General features: G+C 48.2%; 1 protein-coding gene across 1 annotated transcript in view; it reads left to right on the forward strand.

Moving 5' to 3' along the window:
* The first annotated feature begins 4,328 nt into the window (after positions 1-4,328).
* ITGAE (integrin subunit alpha E) overlaps positions 4,329-27,393 on the forward strand; it is a 50,796-nt gene continuing 27,731 nt past the window's right edge. Inside the window, exons 1-12 of the mRNA XM_043477684.1 lie at positions 4,329-4,455; positions 10,712-10,832; positions 18,634-18,725; positions 20,183-20,250; positions 20,593-20,710; positions 20,938-21,072; positions 21,475-21,590; positions 22,188-22,339; positions 23,357-23,510; positions 24,074-24,224; positions 25,453-25,520; positions 26,486-26,621. Of these exons, the coding sequence (XP_043333619.1) occupies positions 4,398-4,455; positions 10,712-10,832; positions 18,634-18,725; positions 20,183-20,250; positions 20,593-20,710; positions 20,938-21,072; positions 21,475-21,590; positions 22,188-22,339; positions 23,357-23,510; positions 24,074-24,224; positions 25,453-25,520; positions 26,486-26,621 (1,369 nt within the window). The 5' untranslated portion in view covers positions 4,329-4,397. The remainder of the gene's footprint in view (positions 4,456-10,711; positions 10,833-18,633; positions 18,726-20,182; positions 20,251-20,592; positions 20,711-20,937; positions 21,073-21,474; positions 21,591-22,187; positions 22,340-23,356; positions 23,511-24,073; positions 24,225-25,452; positions 25,521-26,485; positions 26,622-27,393) is intronic.

The following is a 27,393-nucleotide window of genomic DNA, read 5'->3' on the forward strand; positions in this document are numbered from 1 at the left end:
GCGGCCGTGAGGGTTGTCTCCTCCCCTCTCCCACCCCTTAGAGATTTTGAGCCAAGACCCTTCAGTTAAAGCAAAAAATGGGGGTGCAGGGGTGGAGATCAGAAATCTCTGGCCCTATCTGATGTTTCTAATCTGGGCCTGGCACTGTGTCAAGTGGGGCTTTGTGGTTGGGGGTGTCATGGATGACAGATCAGATTACTGTCTGGGGGAAACAAAGTTCTTCGCAGATCACTCTGACCCAGACAGGATTTAGTCAGAGCCAGACAGAGACAGCCCAGGATGCTGAGGGGGTTCAGAGACCAGAAGGGCATTCTGGTCAAGAGTCTAGTTGGCTCCTGGGGCAGGGAGTGCCTGAACAGGGCCCCAGAGGATGGGGCAGAGCTGGGAGAGTGATGAGGAAGGCACATGAGGCAGAGGGAGCCGCCCGTGCAAAGGCCCTGTGGTGGGAGATGTGCAGAGGGTACCTAGGAGCTGGAGAACGGAGCAGGCAGAGGGGATACTGGGCTGGGCAGGGAGATATCACGGATGTCCGGGAAGGAAAGCAGACTAGACTTGTCACAGGGGTTTCCATTCATGTCTGTGAGTCACACAGATGGTAAAAAGGGGAAAGAAGGCCTTCCACGCACTCCTTGTAAGAAGTGGGTAGTTCTCACTTCACTCTTTAGTTGTTTTTTTTTTTTAATCTGTCCCATTATTTTAAAACAAGTTTTATTTTAGCACATGATATATTTTTATGAGTCACCACCCATCATTCTGGGCAAGGCAGAGGTATAAAGGGAAAGCAATAAAGTACAGATTTTGTGTTAGGCTCAGGGAAGAGGAATGAGAATTGAAAGGTGAGAGCAGACACTGCCCCTTAGAGGGAGCCTGCGCCTTCAGGGTTTGTAAGATTGGTTTTTAACAGTCCAAGCGTGTACAGAAATGAAGAAAATGAGGGGACTTCCCTGGTGGTCCAGGGGTTAAGACTCTGCACTTCCACTCCAGGGGGCACGGGTTCAATCCCTGGTTGGGGAAATAAGATCCCATATGCTGAGTGGTGCGGCCAAAAGAAAAGAAAATGATATTAGTAAACCCAATATGCCCATCACCCAGATGACACAGCTATCAAGATCTTGTCACACCTGCTGCATTGATTTCACCTGTCATCTTTTTGTTTGCTTTACCGAAGTATGTTAAAGCCTTGATGCTCACAGTTTGGTCTGGGGACCAGGTGCAGCCTGGCATCACTTAACCAGTCTATTAGACTGGGATCTCAGCCCCACTCCCTCACGTCCTGAATCAGAACCTGTATTTTAAGAAGATACTTGGGTGATCTGTTTGCACTTTCATGTTTCGGAAGCTTTATTTGAAGGAAAATCCCCACCATCAGTCATTTTACCCTCAAATGCTTCAATATGAGTTTTTAAAGTCCAGGGGATATCCTCTTAGAGTCGCAATGTTCACATCACCTAACAAAATGAACAGTAATTCTTTGTTAACGTCTAATGTTGTTGCTCAGTTGCTAAGCCGTGTCTGACTCTTTGTGACACCATGAACCGCGGCACGCTAGACTCCCCTGCTTTTCACTGTCTCCCGGAGTTTGTTCAAATTCATGTCCATTGAGTCAGTGATGCCATCTAACTCTCTCATCGTCTGCCGCCTCCTTCTCCTTTTGCTAATACTCAGCTTGTATTAGAATCTGCCCGACTGTCTCCACATGTCTATTTTTAACAGTTGATGAGTTCAGATCAAGAACCTAACAAGGCCCAGACATCATGTGTGGTTGCTATGCCTTTCTTAGTCTAGAGGGGCCCCCTTGCTCATTTGGGCGTCTGTGTGTCTTTTTCAAATCTTTGCTTTACTGAAGAGCTTGGACGCTTGTCCTGCAGAACAAATCCTCATGAAATATTTGCGTGTTTGCTTCCTCTCTGAGTGATTTATCCTTCAATCCCCTGTATTTCCTGAACCTTGGAAGTTAGGGCTAATGCCTTCATTAAATGCAGGTTTAATTTTTTTTGACGAGCACACTTTATACCAGCCGTCCCCAGCCTTTTTGGCACCAGGGACTGGTTTCATGGAGGACAACTTTTCCATGGACAGTTGGGGTGAGGGGATGTTTTCAGGATGACTCAAGCACATTGCATTTATTGTGCACTTTACTTCTACTATTATCACATCAGCTCCACCTCAGATCATCAGCATTAGATCCTGCAAGTTAGAGACCCCTAGTCGAAAAGATCAGGAGGATTTTGCCATTCTTCCTGCATTTCTCTTGCTCCTTTTTTTGGTTTACCTTTGCTGAGGTATTTTAAAGACTTGCTTCTTGCTGTGGTCTGATGACTGGCAGCCTGGACATCACATGGGAGCTGTTAGAAACGCAGATTCTTGGGCCCCAGCATTCTTCCTGGGAGCCACACTAGGAGGCACCCACGCCTGGGGGACCCACTCTTAGGGGCGCTAAGATGAACTAGTGGGCTGGGGGTGTCAGTCTAAGTGTGAAGTGCTCTATCAAACTTTCATCCAACTAGTTTCGTCCATTGATGATTGTGGCCTGAATTAACTGTTGTATTTCATTATGACTTGCAAAATTGTATGCTTTTTTTGTTTTTGACTGCATTACATGTGGAATCTTAGTTCCCCAACCAGGGATTGAACTTGTGCCCCTGCACTGAAAACTTGGAGTCTTAACTCCAAATTAAGACTTAAATCCAAATCCACTGGATTGCCAGGGAGGTTCTGTAAAATTCTGTTTTTATGATTCTATTATTCCTTCCCCATTTGTTAGTAATGATTCTTCCTTAAAGAACTTTTTCTCACCAACTAAGACTGTTTGGTGACCCTGAAATGTAGCGCATACAGGAAAGGCAAGAAGATTGTTTAATACTTTCCCTTTAATAGTCGATTTTCAGAGTTAGGGGACAATGACCTCATTACTCCCAATGGTGAACAATGTAGTGTTTTGATTTCTTTTGTTTTTGTTTCCTCTTGGACACAACTTGGCGACTGAACAGCAGCAACAACTGTCTTTTAAGTGTCATTAAGAATCCCTGGATTTTTTATGTATTAAATGTGTTTCAGACACTTGCAATTATTATTGTTTTTTAAATTGAACTATAGTTGATTTACAATATTGAGTTAATTTCAGGTCTACAGCAAAATGATTCCATTATGTTGGGTTGGCCAAAATTCTTTCAGGTTTTTCTATAAGACATTACACATATACATTCTTTTTCGTTATAGGTTATCACAATATACTGAATATATATATGGTTCCCTGTGCTATACAATAAATCCTTGTTGTTTATCTATTTTATTTATGTATGTGTGCTTCATTCATGTCCGACTCTTTGCAACCCTATGGACTGTAGCCTTCCAGGCTCTTCTGTTAATGGGATTCGCCAGGCAGGAATACTGGAATATAGCAGTGTATTAATCCCGAACTCCTAATTTATTCCTTCCCACCCCTGTGATTATTATTTTTTAAGGTAGGCTGTTTTTTGAAGACACACACAAAAACGAACAAAGTCAGAGCAGTGAATTTTCAAATTAAATCAAAGCCACATGCTGATACCCATTTCAAGAAACAGAACATTACCAACATCCATGAACACCTCCTATGACCCCCCAGTCATGACTTTACCCCCAGGGTAACCACCCTCCTGACTTCTAATATCATGGATTAGTTTGCCTGTTTTGAACTTCACTTAAATGAAATTATACGACATGTTCTGTTCTGTCCCCAGCGTTTTTCACCTGACATTGTGTTTATAGATCTACCCGCCTTGTCGCCAGTTATTGTTGCAGATCACTCTGACCCAGACAGGATTATACCTGTAGGGTATTCCACTGGTGAATATACTGCGGCTTGTTGGTGGATATGTGGGTTGTTTGGGGTTATTATGAAAAGCGAGGCTGTGAACATTCTTGTACATGTCTTTTCATGAATTCATGAACATATTTCTATTGGATTTATGCCTCAGGGTAGAATCACTGAGTCATGAGTTATGCATATACTCAGCTGTATTTGATAACAGCCAAACGATTTTCTAAAGGGCTTGTACAAATTTACACCCCCACCAGCACTATGTGACTATTCTAATGGCTGTACATTATTGTTAACACTTGCTATTATCTTTTTCGGTTTAGCTATTCTGGTGGTTACGTAGTGGTATTTTTACCAAAAGAGCGTGTGTGAGGTCTGGCTGCTCGCTGCTCAAAAGCCAATAAACAGGCCAAGTAGGTGGAAAGGAAAGTTTGCTTTGTTTCAGATGCCAGTAGCTGGAGGGTGGGGGGAGGTGGATGTCTGTCCAAAGTCCGATCCCCACCCCATCCCCGGCCACCAGTGGGGCAAGAGCTTTTACAGACAGAAGGACGGGGTGCTGGGGGCGGCTACATGCAGAAACCGCACAGTCAGCTCGATGGTCACCTTCAGATGGGTCATCGGTGGTCTGACCAGTGACGTCTTGATTGTTTTAGGTACAGTTAATCTTCAGTTCCAGGGTCCATTTGTTCCCATTTCCTTGTGGCCAGTTCTTGGAATTGTGGCAGGAGTTGTCCTGGGTACAGTCTGGTCATCATGTACATCATGTCCATCGTAACTCCTCTGCCTGCTGTATCTAGAAGACAGCTCACAGGACACGGCTCAGAGTATTACCCACAGCCCTTGAGAAAGAATTAAAGGTCCTTGACTACGCTTAATGACTACGTTATTATTGTCTAGTCTCCTTTGACAGTTTCCCTTTGATTTTGCATTTCTCACTTCTCAATAAAACTTATTCTTTGACTAAACTTTTCCACAGACAAAAAAGGCAGGCAGAGGTGTCAGGGTGGGGGGCAAGGAGCCGTAAGATCTTGCTTTGTTTCAGCATCACATAACCTCAGTTTGCCTTTCTGTGAAGTCTAATGATGACTTCTCATATGATTCCTGGCCATTTGAATAGTCTCTTTTGTGAAACGTCCTTTTCTCTGTTAGCTTACATGCCTTTTTCATATTGATTTGTAGGAACTCTTCACAGATTCTGATATAAATCTTCTGTCAGATGCTTTTGTTGCAAACATCTCCTCTCTCTCTCTGGCTTGCCTCGCTACTCTTCTGATTAACAGTTCTTAAGTCTAATGAAGTTCAGCTTATCAATGCTTTTCTTTATAGCTAGTGTTTTTTTTTTGTGATCTGTTTAAAAAGTATCTGTCTACCCTGAGGTTCTTTGTTTTCTCTTAAAAGCTTTCTTATTTCACTTTTCATATTTAGATATATGGTCCATCTAAACCCACATTTAAATCTTCAGTTCATCAGGAATTGACTTTTTGTGTCTAACATAAGTCAAGATTAATTTTTTTCATTGTTGATATCCAAGTGACTCAGCACTATTTATTTAAAAGATCATTCTTTCACCACTGTTCCTTACTGTCACCTTTGTCCTAAATTAAGTGACCATATGTTTTTGGACTCTCTGTTTTATTGATCTATTTGTCTATCCTTATGCCAATATAAATCTGTTTTAATAACTGTAAGTTTATAATAATCTTGATAAATGATAAATCCAAAAATTATATTCTTCTTCTTCAAGAGTACCTGACTATTCTTGTCTATTATGTTTCTTTCTTTCTCTCTTTTTTAAACGTCAGTTCTTTCTTTTTTAAAAAATTAATTTATTTCTTAATTGGAGGAAAATTGCTTTATAGTGTTGTGTTGGTTTCTGCCATAGAACTCGAATCAGTCATAATTATATTGTTCTTTGCATTTTCACATAAATTTTTTAAATGGCTTGCTAACATCTCCGCCCTCCCCACAATAATTTGCTGGAATTCTTTTTAACTAATCAATTTTATTTTCTTTATTTATTTGGCTGCCTTTATTTGGGCTATGAACTGTAGCCATCAGTTCCCTCTGTCCATGGGATTCTCCAGGCAAACAGACTAGAGTGTGTTGGCTTGCCCTCCTCCAGGGGGTCTTCCTGACCCAGGGATCGAACCTGCATCTCTTTCATGTCTTCTGCATTGGCAGGTGGGTTCTTTAAAATTACCGCCACCTGGGAAGCCCTAAGTTGTATGTCTTAGGCTCTGTTCTGATGTAGTCTTTTCTTTCATATTGGTAATTTCTATGTTCTCTCTCTCTCTCTTTTTTTCTTCTTTAATCAGTGTTGCTAGAGGTTTATCAGTTTTATTACTCTTTCTAAAAACCAAGCTTTGATTTTCTCTATGTAGGTTAGTTTTCTATTTCCTTGATATACTCATATCTTTTTTCCTCCTGTATTCTCTCTGAGTTTGATTTGCTTTTCGTTTAGCTTTTTGAGATGGAATATTAGATAACTAGTTTTCAGTTTTTCTTTCTTTTTTTTTAACATATGCATATAATGCTGTATGAAATGTTTCCTCTAAGCACTTCTTTAACTGTATCACATAAGTTTTGATTTGTCCTATCTTAATTCTCATTCAGTTCGAAATATTTTAAAGTCTCCATTTTTGACCTTACATTATTTAGAAGTACATTGCTTATTTTCCAAGAAGTTCAGATTTTTCTTGCTTTCTTTTTGTTATTGATTTTTAGTTTAATTCTACTATAGTCAGAGAACATACTCTGGATTATGTAAATCCATTGAATCTTACTGAGGTTTATTTTATGACCTGGCACACTTATGGTCAATTTTGATATTTTATGTGTACTTGAAAAAAATGTTTACTTTGCCATTGTTGGCTATAATATTCTGTTAGTCAGTTATATCAAGTTTGTTAATTGTGTTGTTCAGATCTTCTAAATACTTACTGGGTTTGGTTTTTGCTTTTTTTTTTGGTCTGCTCTTATACCTAATATGAAAGACTTGTTAAATCTTTTAGTTCAATCAATTTTTGCTTTATATAGTTTGAAGTAATGTTATTGGAGACATACATATTTTAAATTGTTATATCTTCCTTAGGGAGTGAAGAACCACATAGTCGTAAGTTTTGTATTTCTTTCTCTTCTTTAGTTGAAAGAATAGTTTATACCTATCTGTTGCTTAAGGATTTTACTTGGTTCCTAAAATCTCTACTGCCAAGTGAAAAGCCATCAATCGGGGGAAAAAAAAAACTTCCATCAATTTTTCAAAGGAAAAATTGTGATGCATTCCAGCCACCCCAATATCTGAATAACTTTTAATGATGGAAAAATTTATAAATTTACAAACAAAACAAGTGTATATTAAAAACCCAATCATTTGAATATAAAATTACAATTTACAGACACAACTTATTGTAATGAAGGTTTGCTGTCCTCATTTAGAGGAGGAAATGAAGACTTAGGGGTGGGTGGTGGAGGATGGGTGTGAGGGGGTCATTACTGAAAAAGTACATTTTCCTTTCTGTACCATTTCTTTACTGTTTTTTAACTTTTGGGGGACCCATGGCCATCTTACATTCAAACTCCCTTTAAAAATAAAGTCACAGAGAAATATTTTGAGGCCAAAATAAATACTAAACCTTAAAATCACTTCAAGACACATGCAAGTATCTTGTGCACTCAGTAGCCTGTAGCGTCATAGAAGATACTATCTCTTCAGCATATCAATGGGCATGCATATACAAAACAAAGTATTTGAGGTTTACCCAAACATTGCAAGCAATGCAGACTTGTTTCCTATGATATTGTTGGGCTAGAAACTCTCATGTAAGTAAGTTGGTGCATATGTTTTTGCCTGAAAATGTAATGTCAGAATACACTTCCTTATAGCATGTTTATTTGGTGTATTCAGGGGTGAAAAAAATCATCGTATCAATGTAAAAAAAAGGAATGTCCTTTTTCTAAGTGGCATAGCTGGGAGCGCCCTGGCAGTCCAGTGGTTAGGACTTGGTGCTTTAGCTGCCAGGTCCTGGATTCAGTCGCTGGTTGAAAACTAAGATCCTGCAAGCTGTGGGGTGTGGCCAAAGCAAAAAAAAAAAAATGAGCGAAACTCGAGAAGTGGCATAGCTTGTCAAGAGCCATTGTGACAAAAAGTTGTTAACTGAGCAGTATTTGAACAGATAAGTCTATAGACTGAGCTTCACTTTGCCTTTTTTCCCCATGCAAACATATATTGTAATTTTAAGCAGTGGCATAGCACGGTCAAACTATGCTTTTGAAAATTCTTTCTGACTACTGGTATGGAAAGGATGTACCTGGAGGGACAAATCTGGAAAGAGAAAGTCAGGAGATGAATGAATGTGTCCAAGCAGGAGAAAGTGAGGTCAATGGGGCAGAACTGAGTGCCTGAGGACACCAAATTGCATGTGAGAATTCTGAGAATGAAAAAGTGGTATTTCAAACCTATGGGAATAATATAAGCTATTTGAGAAGGAATGCTGGGACAGTTTCATTTGGGGGGAAGAAAAATTAAAGCTGGATATATGCAAAAATAAAATCTAGGCACTTTCATGGCGGTCCAGTGGTTAGGACACTGTATCTTGACTACAGGGGATATGGGTTTGAACCTTGGTCAGGGAACTAAGATCCCACAAGCTTCATGGTGCAGCCAAAAGAAAAAAGTCTAGATGAATCAAAGATGTAAGCACAAAAAAATGAAACAAATAACATACTGGAGAAAATAAGAGTGAATTAAAAAAAAAAATCTCTGGTGGGAAAGCATGACCCAAAGCTCAAGTGACACAGGACAAATAATTTGACTACATAATAAACGTAGGTTTGGGAAAAAATAAAAGGAAGTCGAACAAATAGCTAAGTAACACATTGACAATTTCTTTTGGAAAAAAAAGCTCTTGTATATTAAATAAGAAAACTTCCCTGGTGGTCCAGTGCTTAGGACTCCAAACTTCTACTGTGGGGGTGCGGATTCAATCCCTGGTCAGGGAACTAAAGATCCCACATGCCACGTTGTATAGCCAAAAGAACGAAAAAGAAAACAATGAAGATCTCTTTAAGATGGGTAGTGTATATGAATAGACAGAAAACAACTTATAATAAGAAGCTTGACTTCACTCCTAATTAAAAAGTAGTTTTGGAAGAAAATGATGAGATACTCTTTTAAAACAAGGATGAAGAGGTCTGCACAGTCAGCTCAAGCAATGCTTGAGGGACTATTGTGGGAAATAGGCCTTCCATTTTGTTGTTGGAGCACAAATTGGCACAGCCTCTTTGGGGAGCAATCTATCCATATCAATTCTGCCTCCCCAAGTTTTCCCCCCCAAATTTTTAGTGAAGAATTTCCAAACATACAGAAAAGTTGAAAAACTTGTGCAATGGACAACCACATATGACAGACTTGACAATGTACAGATTTTACAATATATACATTTTTGTATATCACATATATGTAAAATATGTGATAGTGCAAATACAACAAAATGTTGACAATTGTAATTAATGTATATAGAAACATTTATTTATATCCATCTCTATATAAATTAGCATCCATATATATATCCAGCTATCCACCCATCAAGCTGTCTTACATTTTGATGTCTTTCAAAGTAAATTGTAGGCATTAGCACAGTTTATCCCTAAACATTTTAGCATACCTGTTAACTAGAATTCAATATTTGCTTATGGTTCTTTTTTTTTATGGTAAAAGTTACATAGTGAGCCACACAAATTTTAAGTGGATCATTTGATGTATTTTTGACAAATGCGTGTTTTTGTAATCCAAATGCCTATAGAGATGTAGGCTATTTCCAATACCCCAAAAATCTCTCTGCCCCTTTGCAGTTAATTCCCACCCTCACTCTCACTACTCCAGGCAATATTTTTTGCTACAGTTTTTTAATATTTATTTTCCTCTATTTATTCATTTCAGCTGTGCCTGGTCTTAGTTGCAGCACATGGGATCTTTAGTTTTGGGAACTCTTAGTTCAGCATGCGGGATCTAGTTCCCTGATCAAGGATTGAACCTGGGTTCCCTGCATTGGGAACTCAGAGTCTTAGCCAGCTGGGGAAGATTCACCCATCTTGTTGTGCATGTCGACTGTCTGTTTCTTTTTACTTCTGAATAGTATTCCATTGTCTGAAAATATCCATTCCCCAACAGATGGTCATTTGGGTTGCTCCAGTTTGGGACTGTTAGAAATAGGTATTTTTGAGGACGTATCTTTTCTCTTGGGTCAATTGATGGAGACGTATGTAGACAGAATGTATGCAGGTCCTCTCCACTGGGTCCATAGCCTATTTTAACTTTGGTACCTGACACAGTGATGAGCATGTGCTCCGAGGCAGGTACAGAAAGTGAACAGTGGGAGGTATGAGAAGGTGGGAAGTGCTCTGGGACAGAACCAAGGAAGGCCTCCTGGAGGAGGGGGCCTTGGTACCAACATAGCTTGGTTTAGTAGGAGGGTCAGGGGTTCTGGGTCAGACATACCTGCATCCCAGCCCTATTCCTATGGAAAAAGACCCTTGGTTGATGAGCGGGGGTTGGGGCGTGGGGGACTTCCCTGACTGTCCCTGGTTAAGACTCTGCCCTTCCACGGCAAGGAGCACTAATTTGATCCCTGGTCAGGGAACTAAGAACTTGTATGCTGCAAGGAATGGCCAAAAGGAAAAAAAAAAGAAGACCTTCTGGAGGAGGGAGCCTTGGTAGAGACACAGCTTGGTTTAGCTGGAGGATCAAGGGCTCTGGGTTAAATGTGCCTGTGTTCCAGTCATTCTTATGAAAAAAAAAAAAAAAAAATCCCTGGGAGTCCTGCTTTTTCCATTTGTAAAGTGGGGATAGTAGCATGGCAGGAGGTGATGGAATAACGATGCCTCTCCTGTTCATTGTTCTTTCCTCCTCAGGCCTGGCTCCCCTGGCCGCCTTCAATGTGGACGTGGTCCGGACCTGGGTGACTCCCGAGGGCGGCGACCTCTTTGTGCTGAGCTCCCTTCTGCATCAGGACTCCAGCAGCAAGCAGACCTGGTGAGCGGGTGGGGGTTGGGCAGTGAGGACCGAAGGGTCCTCGGAGAGCTGGAGAAGGCCCCAGTCAAGGCCGCGGCAGCCCGCTCCACAGCTTGGGAGAACCCCTTTCAGAGGGGCGTGCAGGGGAGAGGCCGTGAGCCCAGGGGCAGTCCTTGCAGGCTGGCCCCTCACCTCACCCTGGCCTCTCCTGGGGTGGAGGAGGGGGAGATTAACAACCTCTCTTAAAATACAGTTTATCAAGGCTCTTTTGTCTCTTACAAAAGTAACACATGCTCAATATAGAAATTTTGGGCAGTGACAAAAAATATTTTTTAAAATGGAAATTATGAGGCAGGCGGGCATAGTGGTTACGGGCGAGGCAGGCTGTGGGTCTGGCCGCCGTGGTTGGGTGACAGCTTCGCTCTGTATTTATAGCAAGACACTCAACCGCCCGCCTCAGTTTCTCATCTCTGCAGTGGGGGTGATATTTTCCTACTTCAAAGCAAAGACTGTTTGAGTTAATGCACATTAAGGGTTTGACACAATTTATGGCCAAGTTTAAGATCAATACACATCACTTTGTATTTTAAACATATCATCCATACCCACCCAGTAGATAAGCGAAACATTTTGTCTGACAAACATTCTGTTGGCCAGGATGTGGTGAAGGAGGAACTTGTGGAAATGAGAGTTGGTATCATCCCCCTGGGAGAATCATTTTGCTGTATCATGAAGGTCTGAGGATGCACATGGCCTTTGACTTGGGGATTCCACCCCTAGATACCAACCCCGGGGATAATCTCGGGTACTCATAGAGGTATTGATTGTGACGCTGTTTTGAAATAAGCATCGTCGGAAAGTGAAAGAAATAAGGTGTGAATCATCTAATGTGATACCAAAAGCTGGTAAAATGAATGAATCAAATGCAATGGTTATGAACTGAGTCAATCTCGAAACATATTGTAAAATGGAGAAGGCAGGTTGTAGAATGATTTATACCATGGCCCTTCACTCCACAAGCATTTATTTATTTTAAAAATATTTATGTATTTGGCTGTGCCGGCCCTTAGTTGCAGCATGTGGGGTTTCTGCTTGGAGCATGGGATCTAGTTCTCTGATGGGGGATTGAAACCAGGCCCCCTGCATTGGGAGTGTGGACCCACTGGACCACCAAAGTCCTTCCGCAAGCATTCATAAAGAGCACCTACTGTGTGCCAGGCCCTGAGGGTACAGTGGTGAACAAAGCAGACACAAATCCTTATGCTCAAGGGAGATAGACAATAAGCAAGTAGATCAGATGTAGATTCTATCAGCTGGAGGTAATGGTGGTGTGTAGAGACATGTCTGGTTTTAGAAGTTTTGCAGTGAAGGGTCACCACACACCCTCCAATGTCCCCTGTTGTTGCCAAGATGACATTTAAAGCTGCTTTATCTTGAGACCAGGGTTCACTCAAGGTTCCTGTGTTGCCTGTCATTGTTGTTCCTCTTTATCTACAGTAGCCCCTCCTCTCCCTGTCTTGTTCGTGATGGTCACAGGGCTCTTCCTGTGTTTGCTCCAAGGCCCAGCTGCCCCTGGCTGGTTCCCTAACCCCTCATCCCCACCTCAGTTGCTTTTCTTCTGGTCAGTGGTCCAGGGTTTCCTGACCACCCAACACAGCTGAGCCATGAGCCCAGGGTCCAGACGGCTTTTGGGGCAGAGTCACTCAGGGGGTCGAACTTGGTGGAGCTCTGTTTGGTGGAGGATGGGTGGGCAGTGATGGCCCCTGAGGCAGCCTCATAGCCCTGAACTTGGGCCATGACCACACCAGCTAAGCAGTCTCGGACCCCCTGCTTGGTTTCCTCATTGTCCAGTGAAGAGGCTGGTGACTGTTAGATTTAAGTGGTGAGGGCAGGGCCCATTCACTCATTCATTCATTCGGCAGTAATTATGGGGCATCTGCTCAGGGCCAGGTAAAGCCTGGGGCATAAGAGAGAGGAGACACAGTCCCTGCCCCCAGGAAGCTCCTAGGCTCTTGTGGGAAAAAGACCCATTGGTCAATTACAGGAGGAAGGATAGCTGCTCTGTGGGGATGTGCAGGGCTCTTTGGTGACATGGAGCCACATGTGTCCTTCAGTCAGAGGATATGCAATGTCACTGAGACGTAGGGGCTGAGTAGGAATTAGAAGGCATAGGAGAGGGAGTCAGCATAGAGCTGGGCGTCAGGGTTGAGAGCAGCTTGGGCAGAAGTCTGGAAGCCAGACTGAGCAAGTCAGGGAGCTGGGAAGTCGTTGGCTGCTGAGGCCGAGCACAATGAGAATTGGATGGAGGAAGTGGGCTGTGCTCCATCCCCCTGCACGAAAGGTGTGGGGAGCCAGAAGGGCTTGAAGCAGGGAGGGCGGTGAGAAGGTTGTTAGGAATGTTCTGGCTGCAGGAAGGTGAATTAAAGGTAAGCATTGCTGTGTTTTGTTCTGATGAAGTTCTGCTGCTGCATTGTTGCACAGAAAACTGCACCTGGCATCAGCCTGCCGCTCAGCGAATGTTCACGAAGTGAGCCACCCATATAAGTCACGTCCATACAAGAGGCTGCCCCCCACAAGCCCCCTACAGCCATGCGCTCCCTACCAGGCACATCCTGGGAAAGAGTTAACCCCTGTCCCCACGTGCCCTCCCCCGCCCTCCCCCCTTCCCCGTCTCCATAGACTGGCTTTGCCTGTTCTTGAACTTATCATTAACAAGGCATATGGTCAGGCTTCTCTCCCTCAACACCCAGTCTAGGAATTTCATCAGTGTTGCCTGCGGCAGTGGTACCCATTATCATTGCTAGAGTTTTCCCGTGTGGGAACAGTGCTGATGAGAGGTGTTCTGGCAGTTTCCTTGGGCTATGACAACCAGCACAGCTCTGCATTTTCTTTCACTGGGCATCTTTTTTAATCAGGCACCGGAGCGCCCAGCTGTGGAATTGCTAGATCATGGCTTCTGCACTGGGTCAGCGTTCAGTTTTAACAAAGTTTGCAGTGCATGACATTCTGATTGCTCCCCCAGCTCATCAAGGTCAAGGCTGGGTTTCAGCCCGAGTTATCAGTGACTGTCTTCTGCCCAGCCCCCCTCCCACCAGTACTCCAGCAGAGCCCTCACCACACCCACTTCAGGCCCAATAGACTTTAACCCCCCTCTCTCAGAAGCTGAGCCGAAAGCCCACAGTGGAGGAGGGGTCTTTGAAGTTCCCAGAGCAGAAGGCTCTGAGCCACCCACCCACCCCAGGGCTGGAGGAAGAGCCCTCTTGGGCTCAAGAAAACCTCCGCAAACACCTGCTAGAGCAGAGAGGGGCTCAAAGGTTTGAACATGCAGGGGAGGAGGATGTGGTGGGAGGCACTTCTGGGTTTCAAACCTTGGAGCCTGAGACCATGGGCTGCTCACAGGACAGGAAATACATTTCTTGCTGTCTGGGCCACAGAGGAACCAGCTGGGGTCCCTGGGCAAGGATGACGCGTCCCCCTTTCCTTCATGTCATTTCTCTGTAAGATGTAACAGCCAGAGCTGGCAGCATCATGGACTTAGCTTCTGCAGCTGGTGGTATGGAACATAAAATAAGGCCTTCCCCTGGGAAGTATGGGAATAGATTCTGAGTGAGAGATGGATGAAGGCAGGAGATGGGCTGCATTCAGCCCAGGTGTAATAGGGTCCCTGGGGCTATTAGCTGATGGTGAATTCAGTTACAGTTTAGTTTGCCAGTCCCTCGGTAGATAAACCTGGAGATCAAGAGACCACCCACCATGGAGGGGCTGGTTAAAGGGGTGAGCAGCAGAAGCAGCTCAGACTGGGCCCCAGGCCATGGCATTGCATGACTGTGATATGAAAGGCAACCTTGGGTTCTGCAGTGTGCAACCTGTGCAACTGTACATGGTAGTTCAACCAGAACTCACAGTCTAAGTGGGAACACAATCAGGGATAAGTGTAGGTGTCCAGGAGTGAGGGCTTCCTAGAAGGCTTGGAAGGGGTCAAGGTGCTTCTTCTTTTGGGAAGGCTTCTTGAGGAGCTGGTTTTTAGGAAGACTGTTCTGCAGGGAAAGGAGGTGAAAGGCACTGCAAGCGGAAGTAACAGCTTGAGCCAAGGCCTAAAGGAGGAAAGAGACCTGAGGCTATTCCAGGCCTGCACCTACACCTTAAAATGTGGTCTGGGTTAGAGCCCAGTTCTGAGCCCACCTTTGTGGGGGAGCAGAGAATAAGGTGCTGGGCCCAGGGCTGAGGCTCGGGCTGGGCAGGGTCTGAGAAAGAAGCAAGGTTGCTGAGCAGGCAAGCTAATTTGGGGGCTCGGATTTAAGCCCACAGAGCTGAGCTTCACACTGCCCTCCTCAACCTCACTCTACACTGGCCCGCTCACCTGCTGCCTGGACGGTCATTCAATCATCACTCAACAAATATTTACCAAGCCCCTGCTCTGCACCACATTCCAGCCGCCTTAAATAATACAACAAACAAGATAGACAAGATCATTGGGGAACTTATCATCTAGGGGGAGAGAGAGATAATAAACAGTAAACAAGTGAACAGGACGCCATCAAACAGGGACAAGTTCTGGGAAGGGAATGAATGGGCTGATGAAAAGCAGAGAAACTGGGTTGTAATGTGAGGCTGGTTGGAGAAAGCATTTGTGACAGTTAAGTGAGGCCAAGGAATGAGAATGGGCCGGGCTTGGGAGAGGAGGGGACAGCAAGGCAGAAGGCCCAAGCCAGCAAAGAGCTGGGGGCAGCCTAGGAACTGCAGCCAGCCAGTGTGGAGCTAGAGCTTGAGGAGCGAAGGAGCTGGAGGTGAGTGTCAGGGTTGGGGAAGGTGCTAGAGGGTGCAAGGCCCTGTTGGCTGCAACGAGGAGTATGGACGACTCTCTAAGGGCGTGGGAGGTTGTTGATGTAGGGGAGTGATGTGGTGTAATTTACAAGACTGAATTTAAAAAAAGAAATAAGTTAGGAGGTTATTACTACACATCAGGCGAGATGATGGTGGCAGGGGAAACAGAAGAGATGTTCTCTAGCTATAATTTGGAGGAAAAACCAGTAGGGTTTACTGATGCATTTGATGGAGGGGATGAGTGAAAAAAATGAAACAAGGGTGCCCCCCAGGCCTCGGACTCCAGATGGTAGTGGTCAGGGGTAACATGCATCCGTGGCGGGGAGATGGAAAGGTTTAGTTCAGGCTCAGGAGGACAAGACCATAGTTCTGTTTTGGACATTCTAAATTTGAGAGACCTGTTAGACAATGGGCAGTAGGTAATTTATTACTTTCCTAGGGCTGCTATAACAAAGTCACCACAAACGTGGGACACCCCTGGTGCTCCAGTGATTAAGAATCCGCCTTCCAGTGCAGGGGACAAGGGTTTAATCCCTGATCAGGGAACTAAGATCCCACATGCTGCGGGGCAACTAAACCTGTGCGCTGCGTCTACTGAGCCTGCGAGCCACGGCTAGTGAGTCCGTGTTCGGTAACAAAAGATCCGGCATATAGCAACTAAGACCTGACACTGCCAAAATAAATATGTTAAAAATTCACAACAAACTTAAGTGGCTTAGAACAGGACACATTGGTACAGAAACCACAGTCCAGTGGTTAAGACTCTGCCTCTCCAATGCAGGGGGTACAGGTTTGACCCCTGGTCAGGGAACTAAGATCCCATGTGCCCTGTGGCCAAAAAGAATAAAAAACAAAAACCAAATTTATTATCTTAAAGTTTTGGAGGTCAGAGTTCTTCACGGGTCTTACTGAACTAAAATCAAGGAGTTAGCAGTGCTTTATTCCTTTAGGGGCTCAAGAGGAGAATCTGTACCCTCACTTCTTTTACTTCAAGGGACTGCCTGCATCCCTTGGCTTGTGGCCCCCTCCTCCATCTTTAAGGCCAGCAGCGCCTCCCTCTGATAAGGACCCTTGTGATTACATTGATATGTATGCTTAGTTGCCCAGTCATGTACAATTCTTGGCAATGCTTTGGACTGTAGTCCACCAGTCTCCTCTGTTCATGGGATTTTTCAGGCAAAAATACTGGAATGGACTGCCGTTTTCCTCCTCTAGGGGATCTTTCCGACTCTCAGATTGAACCTGAATCTCCTGTGTCTCCCGCATTGCAGGCGAATTCTTTACCTGCTGAGCCATTGGGAAAGCCTGATTACATTGGGCCTACCCACATAATCCAGGATAAACTCCCCGTCACAAAATCCTTAACTTAATCACATCTACAAAGTGCCTTTTGCCATAAAAAGTAGCTTATTTGTGGACTCTGGGGATTAGTACTGGACTTCTCTGGGAGTGGTAGGGTCATTATTCTATTTTATTATAGCTATGCTGAGCTGGCTTTTTTTTCTTCTTTTTTCCAAGGATGAAGCTAATTTTTATTTATTCTTATTTTTATTATGTTTTGGCTGTGCCACAGCATGTGGTATCTTAGTTCCCTGACCAGGGATTGAACCCTCACTCCTTGCATTGAAAGTACAGAGTCTTAACCATTGGACTGTCAGGGAAGTCCTTCATTTGGCTTCTGGTGGAGGAATCCTAGCATTGCACATATAAAGATGGAAATGTCAGCATTTGTAGGTGTACTGAAGCCAGCGACTGCAGGGGATCAATAGGGAGAGTGTGTAGTGAGGCATACAGGGACCCACCCAGCCCAGGTGACATTTAGAAGTCAGATAGCAAAGGAACAAGCCAAGGATTGGGAGAAGGAATAGTGAGGGAGGTCAGGGGAAATCCAGAAGAAAGTGGTTTAAGGGGGAGATGGTCCCTTAAGTCCAGGGCTGCTGAGAGGTTGAGGAAGACGAGGACAGAAGGTGTCCCTTGGACTTGGCAATATGGGAACCACCACTGACCTTGACAGGAGCCCTGTCGGGGTGGAAATCAGCTTGGGATAAGCTGGGGAGGGCACACACACAGTATAGATTTTATTATCCTGTCAACCATGAAAGATAAAGTGAATATCTTTCGTAACTTCCTAAAATGTCAAGTAACAAGAGGTGAGGAAGTGGCAACACAACCTTGTTTCTGGCCCCCAACCCACCGTAGCTCATCATGACCTGTCTGAGTGTGTGGTTCCCTTTCATAAAGCCCTCTGTGGCTTCCCACTGCCCTTGGTGTAAAACCTTGGACTTGCTTCCCTGTCACCCTTCCCCAATGCCACCTACTCACAGCCCTTAAGACAGAGAGACCTCCCTGTCGTGGGGCAGCTCTTATCCTCCCTGAGTGGCATGGACCCTAAGAATATTTAGGCTGACACTGTCTCTGTGTCTCTCTGGGCTTTGGGTTGGGGGCAGACTTGGCCATTGGGAATCACGTCTCCTGAGGCTGCCTTAACCAAGCCGAGGTGCCCAGAACTTCCAGTTCTGACCAGTCCCTGGGAGAGGGGGCACTAGAATGTTCTTCTCAGGAAGCATGGTCACTGAAGCCAGGTGGGGGCAGCCCCCCCCCCCCCAGCAGCCACTAGGAAGCCAGCACTGCTTGCAACAGAAACTGCCTGCTGCTAGTGGCTTCCTGGAGCCCCATCCCCACCACCACCATCAAAGAGCGGAGAGTCTTTATTTACCACCAATATCACCCCATGTCTGTCAGGGTGGGCCAGCAGGCAGAGACGGGAGGTATTTAGCCATTGCCTGCTAGAAACCGTGTGAAGGTTAAAGCCCATGCCTCCCTTGAAATGCAGATCCACTGTCCTGGGCCGGGAGCCTGCCTGCCTGTCCTGGTCTGGTCTTTTCCATGGTTTCCCAGATGGGGAGCCTGTGGGTCTGTGGGCCTGGAACGGAAGGACCGAGCCCGCGCAGTGGGGAGAAGACAGGGGATCACTGACAAGCTCGATGCTTTTGCTCAGGCTCCTGGTCACCAGCCCCAGAACCAGCCGGACAGCAAAGCCCCTGCATCAGTGTTCTCTCACCCAGGATGAGCTCCAGTGCCAACCAGTAGGTGAGTCAGCCCCCACCCCAGGGAATGCTCCCAGGACCTCCTTTCTGGGAATCCCACTCAACCGGGCCAATCATTCCAGCCCCGGCCCCACCTAACCCGGTCCCTCCACCATAGACTCCAGCACAACAAGCCTTCCACCCTGGAGCCCAGTCCCATCCCTACCCAACCCTAACCCCTAACCCATCTTTAACAGACCCAATTCTAACAATGAAAATGAAATCCAAAACGTATGGAGTGTTCACCATGTCGCCTGACACTCTGTTACATGCTTTGTGTACTTTTAATTCTCAAAACCACAGCCTTTTACAGAAGAGGAAGCTACAGTTCAGAGGAGGCCTCTGGCTTCCAGTATGACTAACGTCACATATCTGGGTAGTACCAAAGATGCGAACCCAACTCCACTTGATTCCAAAACCCAACCCACCCCAGCTCATTGCAGCTCAGTGGGACCCAACCTTTCTCCCTCCCATCTAACTGCGGCCATCCTGTCGTCCAGCGTGCTGTTGTTCAGTCGCTAAGTTGTGTCTGACTCTTTGCAGCCCCATGGACTGCAGCATGCCAGGCTTCCCTGTCCATCACCATCTCCCGGAGCGTGCTCAAACTCATGTTCACTGAGTTGGTGATGCCACCCAACCATCCCATCATCTTTCATCCCTTTCTCCTCCCGCCTTCAATCTTCCCCAGCATCAGGGTCTTTCCCAATGCATGGGGCCTGCCATATATTAAGTGATCAATAATGCTGTTTGAATGAACAAAGGAATGGACCTCATTCACTCGTTGACCAAATACTCCCCATCCTACCCAGTCCAGATGAAGGCCCATCTTTGCTGACAACCACTCGGCCGTGTGGGGTGGAGTCCTAGACTGTGTGGGAGGCCCTGTGTTGAACAGCCTCCATCTCTGCCTCAGAAGGGACATGGTTCAGCGTGGTGGCTGAGTGACCTGTGACTCAAATGTGAGAGTCTACTGAGGTCCACAGTGGGGAGGGAGGGGAAGGAGATACACTTCTGCCCCTGGGGTTGTGGGGCAATAAGATTCCCTGGGGACAGGACCTGGAGAGGGGAGGGTTCATCAGACTCTACGGCCAGTCCCTCAGCCTCTTGCCCTCCTCTCCATGCGGCACACACATGCCAGCTACAGCTTCTCTGCCTGCCTGCCCACCAGCCCAGGGTCCCCTGAGGACCAGCAGCAGCTCTCAGTGTTTCTGGATTCCTATCACCATCTGTCGCAGGCCAAGCATAGAGCAGACATCGTGGGGCACATGTGGAATGAGACACCGAATGAGCCTGGGGGAGAGGCTTGTCCTTGAAGGCTCCCCCATCCAGCTTCTAGAGGCTGCTCTGAGTGGCGAGCTGGTCCTCATGGGGCCTTGACCAAGATGTCCCTGTGGCCGCCACCTTGGCCCCTGGGTTGCCTCCCAGCATCCTTACCCCCTTACCTGGGCTTCACTGTTTCAGAGCACGTCCCCGCTCCAAAGGGGAGGTACCAGGGAGTGACGGCTGTCCGGAACCACCACGGTGTTTTGGTAAGTGTGTGTGGCATAGGGGATGGAGGGCCTCGGGGAGCTGGTGGTGACCCTTGTGGTTGACGCCTGTGGATACTAGCCCTGGCTGATGTGTTATTCTCAGGGCTGAGCCCCGCTATATCATTGATCAACCCCAGGGCTGATGGTGGCTCTGACCTGGATACACTGTGTGACCCAGCACACTGACGCTGGCACTGACTCCTCCTCCCCCTGGGGAGGGGTGAACAGGCTGTTCTGTGGCCCCTGCCTGGTTGAGGCTCTGGATTCTGCATGGGGGTGTGGGTGTGGCCTGAGTCAGGGGTGACCCAGGCTTTCCCCTTCTTTTTTCCACCCTTCTACCAGGTCTGCATTCAAGTGCCAACCCGGCAGCCCCACAGCCTCAGCTCAGAGCTCACAGGCAACTGCACCCTGCTGGCCCCTGACCTCCGTCCCCGGGCCCAGGTCTATTTCTCCAACCTTGGTAAGGACTGGACCTGCAGTGGCCTTGGACAGCTCTGAGGGCTCTCCTGGGGTCTGCAAGAAGAGGCACCAGCCTGTGGTAGATGCAGAGGGACACAGGGGCCTGGAGAGGGCAGGGCAGCCTTGGGCCCCCCGTGAAGGGAACCAGGGAGAGCTGAGTGAGGGCTGGCCTGGAGGTGAACCAGGAAGCCATCTGACTCTGAGCTCTTCCATGTGGACTTTTTAAAGAAAAATTTCTGGATCCCAACACCACTGTGGATGCTGGAGACTGCTCCAGGTACAAAAAAGGCAGCACAGAGAACACAGCCAGGAGGCGACGGGATGTGAAGTTGGAAGAGGAGGAAGAGGAGGAAGAGGCAGCTGGTGAGAAGAGGCAGATCTGGGCTGCTCCCAGAGGCTATCAGAGCTGACCCCCTAGGCTAGCGACCTCCAGGGGTGAGCTGTGCCTTTTCCAAGAGGTGGGGAGCAGTGACTGGATTATGCAGGCTTGACCAGTCCCAGCTCTGTCTCCCCCCATCTTACAGATGGGGAAACTGAGGCCCAGGGAGCAGGGGTGCTGGGAGAGACTCACACAGCATCAGAGCCTGAGCAGGTTCTGGCTCTCTCTGCCTCTGAGACAAAGGCTTCACTCTTGGGAGTGGCACTTGAGTCCTCCCTGAACTGAGCCTTCAGGGCTTGATTGGGTGGGTGCCCTTCAGAGCAGGGAGAGCTGCCCTCACTCCAAACGCCACACCCACTCCTAACCTGCTCCCTGTCTTGGCCCAGGCACTGAGATCGCCATTGTCCTGGATGGCTCAGGAAGCATTGAACCCCCAGACTTCCAGAAAGCCAAAGATTTCATCTACAACATGATGACGAACTTTTACCAGAAGTGCTTTGAGGTGGGCTTCCCTTAGAGCTGGATTCACACAACTTCTGGGTTGTCTACCACCATTGTGAACAAACTGCTTCAAAACATCCACCAAGGATATGTTCTCCTTCTGTGGGTCGGCTATTCAGTTTGGGCTCAGCTGGGTGGTTCTTCTGCTGTTCTTACTTGGAGTTAATTCCTGCAAATGCAGACACCTGCTTGACTGGACCCTAAATTGCCTTCACTTTTCTGGGCCATGTGTCTATAACAGCCCAGCCCAACTCTTTCATGGCAAGCACTTTCCAATCCTCTGATTGCATCACATTTGCTGATGTCCATTGGCCAAAGCAAGTCACCACAGCCTATCCTGGAGTCAATGTGGAAGAGGGGGCTACACAGGGACGTAGATTCAGGGAGAAGCCCATGATTCACCAGGAGCCATTACTATCACACCTTTCTCCACCCCTACTGGCTTAGAGGTTCCCCTCTGCCTGAGCATCTCCTCCTGCCCAGAGACTAGGAGGAATGAGTGGATTCTTCCACTTCTTCCAGGGGGAGCCATCTAAAGGGTGGGGGTAGCCTTAAGCAGCTTTGCCAAACTCCTCCCCTCTTGGCCCCTGCCCTGCAGTGCAGATTTGCCGTGGTGCAATATGGAGAAGTCATCCAGACCGAGCTTGACCTTCTGGACAGCCAAGACATTACAGCCTCCTTGGACAGAGTCAAGAATATCACTCAAGTGAAAAAAGTCACCAAGACTGCCTCTGCCATGCAGCACGTCCTGTGAGTTATCTGTAGACCTACTGGCTGCCAGCCTGTGGCCCTGCCCAGAGGCTCTGAGACATCCTGCTTGGAGAAGGTGGCTGGACAGGCTATGTAGAGGACAGGGTCAGGGTTAAGGCTCTTCCTTGGCTAAAAGGGAACTGTGAGGTCTTCCAATCCAGCCTTGGCTGATGGATGATACCCCAGGACAGTCCTCCAAAAATTCTTCCAAAGACTTCTCCTGTGAGCAGCAGTGGGGCACAGCGCTTACCAGAGGAGTGAGTGGGCAGGCTCCCTGGCTTCAATCCCAGCTCCAGTTTGCACTCATGAGACTTTGGGCAAGCTGTTTAACTTCTTTGTGCTTCAACTGCCTCACATTAAAAATGAGAATCATAGGGAATTCCCTGGTGGTCCACTGATTAGGATTCTGCACTTTCACCGCTGAGGTCCAGGTTCAATCCCTGTTTGGGGAACTAAAATCCTACAAGCTGCGAGGGGTGGCCAAATAATAATAATTGTACTTGCCTTATAGGAGTTTTGAGGATAAATGGGTTAAAATATGTTCAGTGCTAGGTTTTCCCTGCTGATTCAATGGTTAAGACTGTGCACTTCCAATGCAGAGAGCATAGGTTCAATCCCTAGTTGGGGAACTAAGATCCCACAGGGTGTGACCAAAAAAATATATATATATGATTCTTAACACAGTGACTGGCACATACGTGCTATGTAAATCTTAGCTGCTGTAATTAATATCATTATTAGTTTGACATACACACAAGGAATAGACTCCAGTGCTGTCTTCTGGTGTCACCTGTCTGTTGGGAGCAGGTGAGGGCTAAGAACACCTGCGCTGTGGTCTTACCTCCGTACCTGTGCTGCTGTGTACCCAGGGACATCACCACCCCTCTTTGGGGCTCTGTTCTCCTGGGAGGGCTCCTTAATCCTCTTTGATTCTAAAACAAGCCAGTGAATAAAACCTCCCCAGGGCTCAGTCAACTGTCTGGCAAAGTTCTCTCCCTTTCCCCCTCCCCGACCTAGAGATAACATCTTCACACCAAACCGAGGCTCGAGAGCAAAGGCATCCAAGGTCATGTTGGTGCTCACTGATGGGGATATCTTCCAGGACCCCCTCAACCTCACGACTGTCATCAATTCCCCAAAGATGCGTGGTGTTGAGCGCTTTGCCATTGGGGTAAGAGCCAGAAGCTGGGGATATCTTGTGACTCTGTACAGCCTGAGGCAGTGAGGAGCCAGGGTTCCTCAAAGGGCATCAGAAAGCAGCTTACCCAAACCCTGCTCCAGTCACAAACACCAACTTCTCTCAGCCCCTGTGTCCCATGCTCCCCACACCCCCAATCCCACTCAGGGTCTTCCCCCAGATGGCTCATTTCCCACTGGAGGTCACAGCTTACTCTCCCAGAAGGTATGGGGAGAGCACTGGATACCCTGGGAGCCCCGGGAGGGAAGGTTCCTGGAGGAGCTGGTGCAGAGCTGAGTCTCGGAGGACAAAAGGAGCCACTGACCTAGTGCCCGGGGAAGGCTGGAAGGACTGCAGGCACAGGAGACAGCGTGAGCGGAGGTGGGGGGCCCTGGTGTGCTCAGGAACATACAGGTAGTGTGTGGGGAAGCAAGGTGACGGGAAAGAAGGAAGCAGGTGATGGGGGGCCCTGAAGGCCAGACGGAGGGGCTCAGCTCTCTCCCTGGGCCTTGAGACCACTCACAGTGCTGGCCCAGTGACCTGGGGCCTCTGTGCAGGTGGGAGAAGCATTTAATAAAAGTAAAGCGTACAATGAGCTGAAGCTGATCGCCTCGGACCCTGATGAGGATCATGCCTTCAAGGTGACCAACTACATGGCTCTGGATGGGCTGTTGAACAGACTGCAGGAGAGCATCATTCGCGTGGAAGGTGAGGCTCCAGGGCCCTGGCCACCCTGTGGCGGCCCCCTTGGCATTCAGCAGGAGGCTCAAGGCCCGCCCTCCAGCCGCATCCCCATCCTCCCTCCGTGTAGCACTCTGGCAACTCCCCTCACCTCTCTGAGCCTCAGCTGTTCCATCTCTAAAAATGCAACAACTGACAGGGGGAAAGATGGGGGGAAGGAATAGTTAGGGAGTTTGGGATTGACGGGTACACACAGCTATATTTAAAATGGATAACCAACAAGGACCTACTTACTGTATAGCACATGGAACTCTGCTCAGTGTTATGTGGTAGCTGGGATGGGAGGAGGGTTTGGGGGAGGAGAATGGATACATGTATATGTATGGTTGAATTCCTTCACTGTCCACCTGGAACTATCACAACGCTGTTAATTGGCCATACTCCAATATAAAATGGAAGTGTTAGTCGCTCAGTTGTGTCCGACTCTTTACAACCCCATGGACTGTATAGCCTGCCAGGCTCCTCTGTCCTTGGAATTCTCCAGGCAAGAATACTGGAGTGGGTAGCCATTCCCTTCTCCAGGGGAATCTTCCTGACCCAACGATCGAACCCAGGTCTCCCGCATTGCAGGTGGATTCTTTACCATCTGAGCCACCAGGGAAGCCCCCAATATAAAATAACAAGTTTAAAAAATCAACATAAAAAGGTAACAATAGTCCCAACCATTCTCGGCACTCCCAAATTCTGTGAAGCTCTGATGAGAAGCTCTTTCTGTGCTGGAAGAAGGGTGGCTGGGGAATGGTTCCTGTTCCCAGGAGCTCACCAGGGAAGCCCCCAATATAAAATAACAAGTTTAAAATATCAACATAAAAATGAGAAGCTCTTTCTGTGCTGGAAGAAGGGTGGCTGGGGAATGGTTCCTGTTCCCAGGAGCCACCAGGGAAGCCCCCAATATAAAATAACAAGTTTAAAAAATCAACATAAAAAGGTAACAATAGTCCCAACCATTCTCGGCACTCCCAAATTCTGTGAAGCTCTGATGAGAAGCTCTTTCTGTGCTGGAAGAAGGGTGGCTGGGGAATGGTTCCTGTTCCCAGGAGCTCACAGATGAGGAAACTGAGGCCCAGGAAGAGGAAGGAACAGCCCAGCCTACTTTGCCAGCAGCTATTAAAGCAGGCCCCTTGATCTCCACCCTGACTTGGTTTTTCCCTTCGCCTTGACTCACAGCAGGCTCACTGGGCTTCTTGGCTTTCAGGCACAGTTGGAGATGCCCTCCACTACCAGCTGGCGCAGGTTGGGTTCAGCGCCCAGATCCTGGATGAGGTATGTGGCTGACGGGGCACCAGGGACTCCTAGGAACTCAGGGTCTCCCCTGCCCCCACCTGGCTTACAGGGTCCTCCTGGAGTGAGGCATCTGAAGGAGCCGTTTTAGGACAAAGGAAAACACTTCTGTGTGCTCACCCTAACCTTGTCCTGTGTGGTCAAGGAGAGAGTGACCCTGTTTATAACGGAGTCATTCCGTCCTGTGCTCAAGGGTTAAGCGGCTCACTTAACACAGATTGGGAACCCCCAGGCCTGGGTGGGTTTGCCCAGCAAGCCGGCTACTTCTTCTCACTGGAGGCCCTGTTCCCCACCGATGGCGTGGGATACAGGCTGTGAGGACACGGTCCACGAGTGTGGTAGGAGCATGGTTAGCATGTCACTCAGCACAAATGGGCCTTGGGCGCCAGGCCCAGATGTGCAGCCTTGGGGGAGATAAGCCCCATTTTGCTGAGCCATACTTGTTTAATGTGGGCTTCCCAGGTGGCTCAGTGGTAAAGAATCTGCCTCCAATGCAGGAGACACGGGTTCAGTCCCTGAGTTGGGAAGATCCCTGGAATAGAAAGTGGCAACCCACCCACTTCAGTATTCTTGCCTGGGAAATCCCATGGACAGAGAAGCCTGGCGGGCTGCAATCCATAGGATCACGGGAAGAGTCTGATGTGACTGAATACACATGCACGCCCTTTTTTAACACTCAACATCTGGGACCCCAGGTTGGATTTCTGTGCCAGGGGCTGCTGGTACTGGAGGGACAGCTGCCCTGGTGTAATCCTGGGTACAAGGCCGACACCCAGCGTTTTCCTCTCACCTTCCTCCTGCGTCTCTGGGCGGGTGGGCACTGATCTCCACCACCCCCTCCCCCAATCCCCTGCAAGGTTAGCTGTGCTGGCAGGTAGAACCGCGGCCACCTTGGCTGGCCCTGAGTCCCTCCCGCTCAGATGGCCTCCAACCCTGCTCCCCTGCAGAAGCAGGTGCTGCTCGGAACCGTAGGGGCCTTTGATTGGTCCGGGGGCGCACTGCTCTATAACACACACAGCTGTAACAGCAGCTTCCTGAACCAGACAGCAGTGGACACCAAGTCTGCGCAGTATGCCTACCTGGGTGAGGGCGGGGCCCGGAGGCTGGCTGGGAGGGGCGGGGCCCAGAGGCTGCCTGAGAGGGGCGGGGCCCGGAGGCTGCCTGGGTGAGGGCGGGGCCCGGAGCCTGCTTGGGAGGGAGCGGGGCCTGGAGGCTACCTGGGAGGGGGCGGGGTCCGGAGCCTGCCTGGGTGAGGGGCGGGGCCCGGAGGCTGCCTGGGTCGGGGCGGGGCCCGGAGGCTGCCTGGGAGGGGCGGGGCCCAGAGGCTGCCTGAGAGGGGCGGGACCCGCAGGCTGCCTGGGTGAGGGGCGGGGCCCGGAGGCTGCCTGGGAGGGGCGGGGCCCGGAGGCTGCCTGGGTGAGGGAGGGGCCCGGAGCCTGCTTGGGAGGGAGCGGGGCCCGGAGGCTACCTGGGAGGGGGCGGGGTCCGGAGCCTGCCGGGGTGAGGGGCGGGGCCCGGAGGCTACCTGGGAGGGGCGGGGCCCGGAGGCTGCCGGGGTGAGGGGCGGGGCCCGGAGGCTACCTGGGTGGAGGCGGGACTTGAGTAGGGACGCAGGCTGTGGTAGGGTTCCTGGTTGTTCATATGGACGAGGGATGGACCCTGATGCTGGTACCAAAGTGCCAGGTCCTGGGCCGCTGCCTAGGGAGGCGGGGCCTCTCCATTAGTAATAGTGGTGAGTGAACCTTCACCCGGTCCTCAGTCTTCATATACTGCGTTTGTGATGAACGTGGGTGGTGCACGTGTGTGGAGAGCATTTTGAGTGAGGCTGTATGTGTGGTAATGTGTGTATATCACT

The sequence above is a fragment of the Cervus canadensis genome, chromosome 1 (assembly GCF_019320065.1).
Source record: "Cervus canadensis isolate Bull #8, Minnesota chromosome 1, ASM1932006v1, whole genome shotgun sequence".
In the NCBI taxonomy this organism is placed as follows: Eukaryota; Metazoa; Chordata; class Mammalia; order Artiodactyla; family Cervidae; genus Cervus; species Cervus canadensis.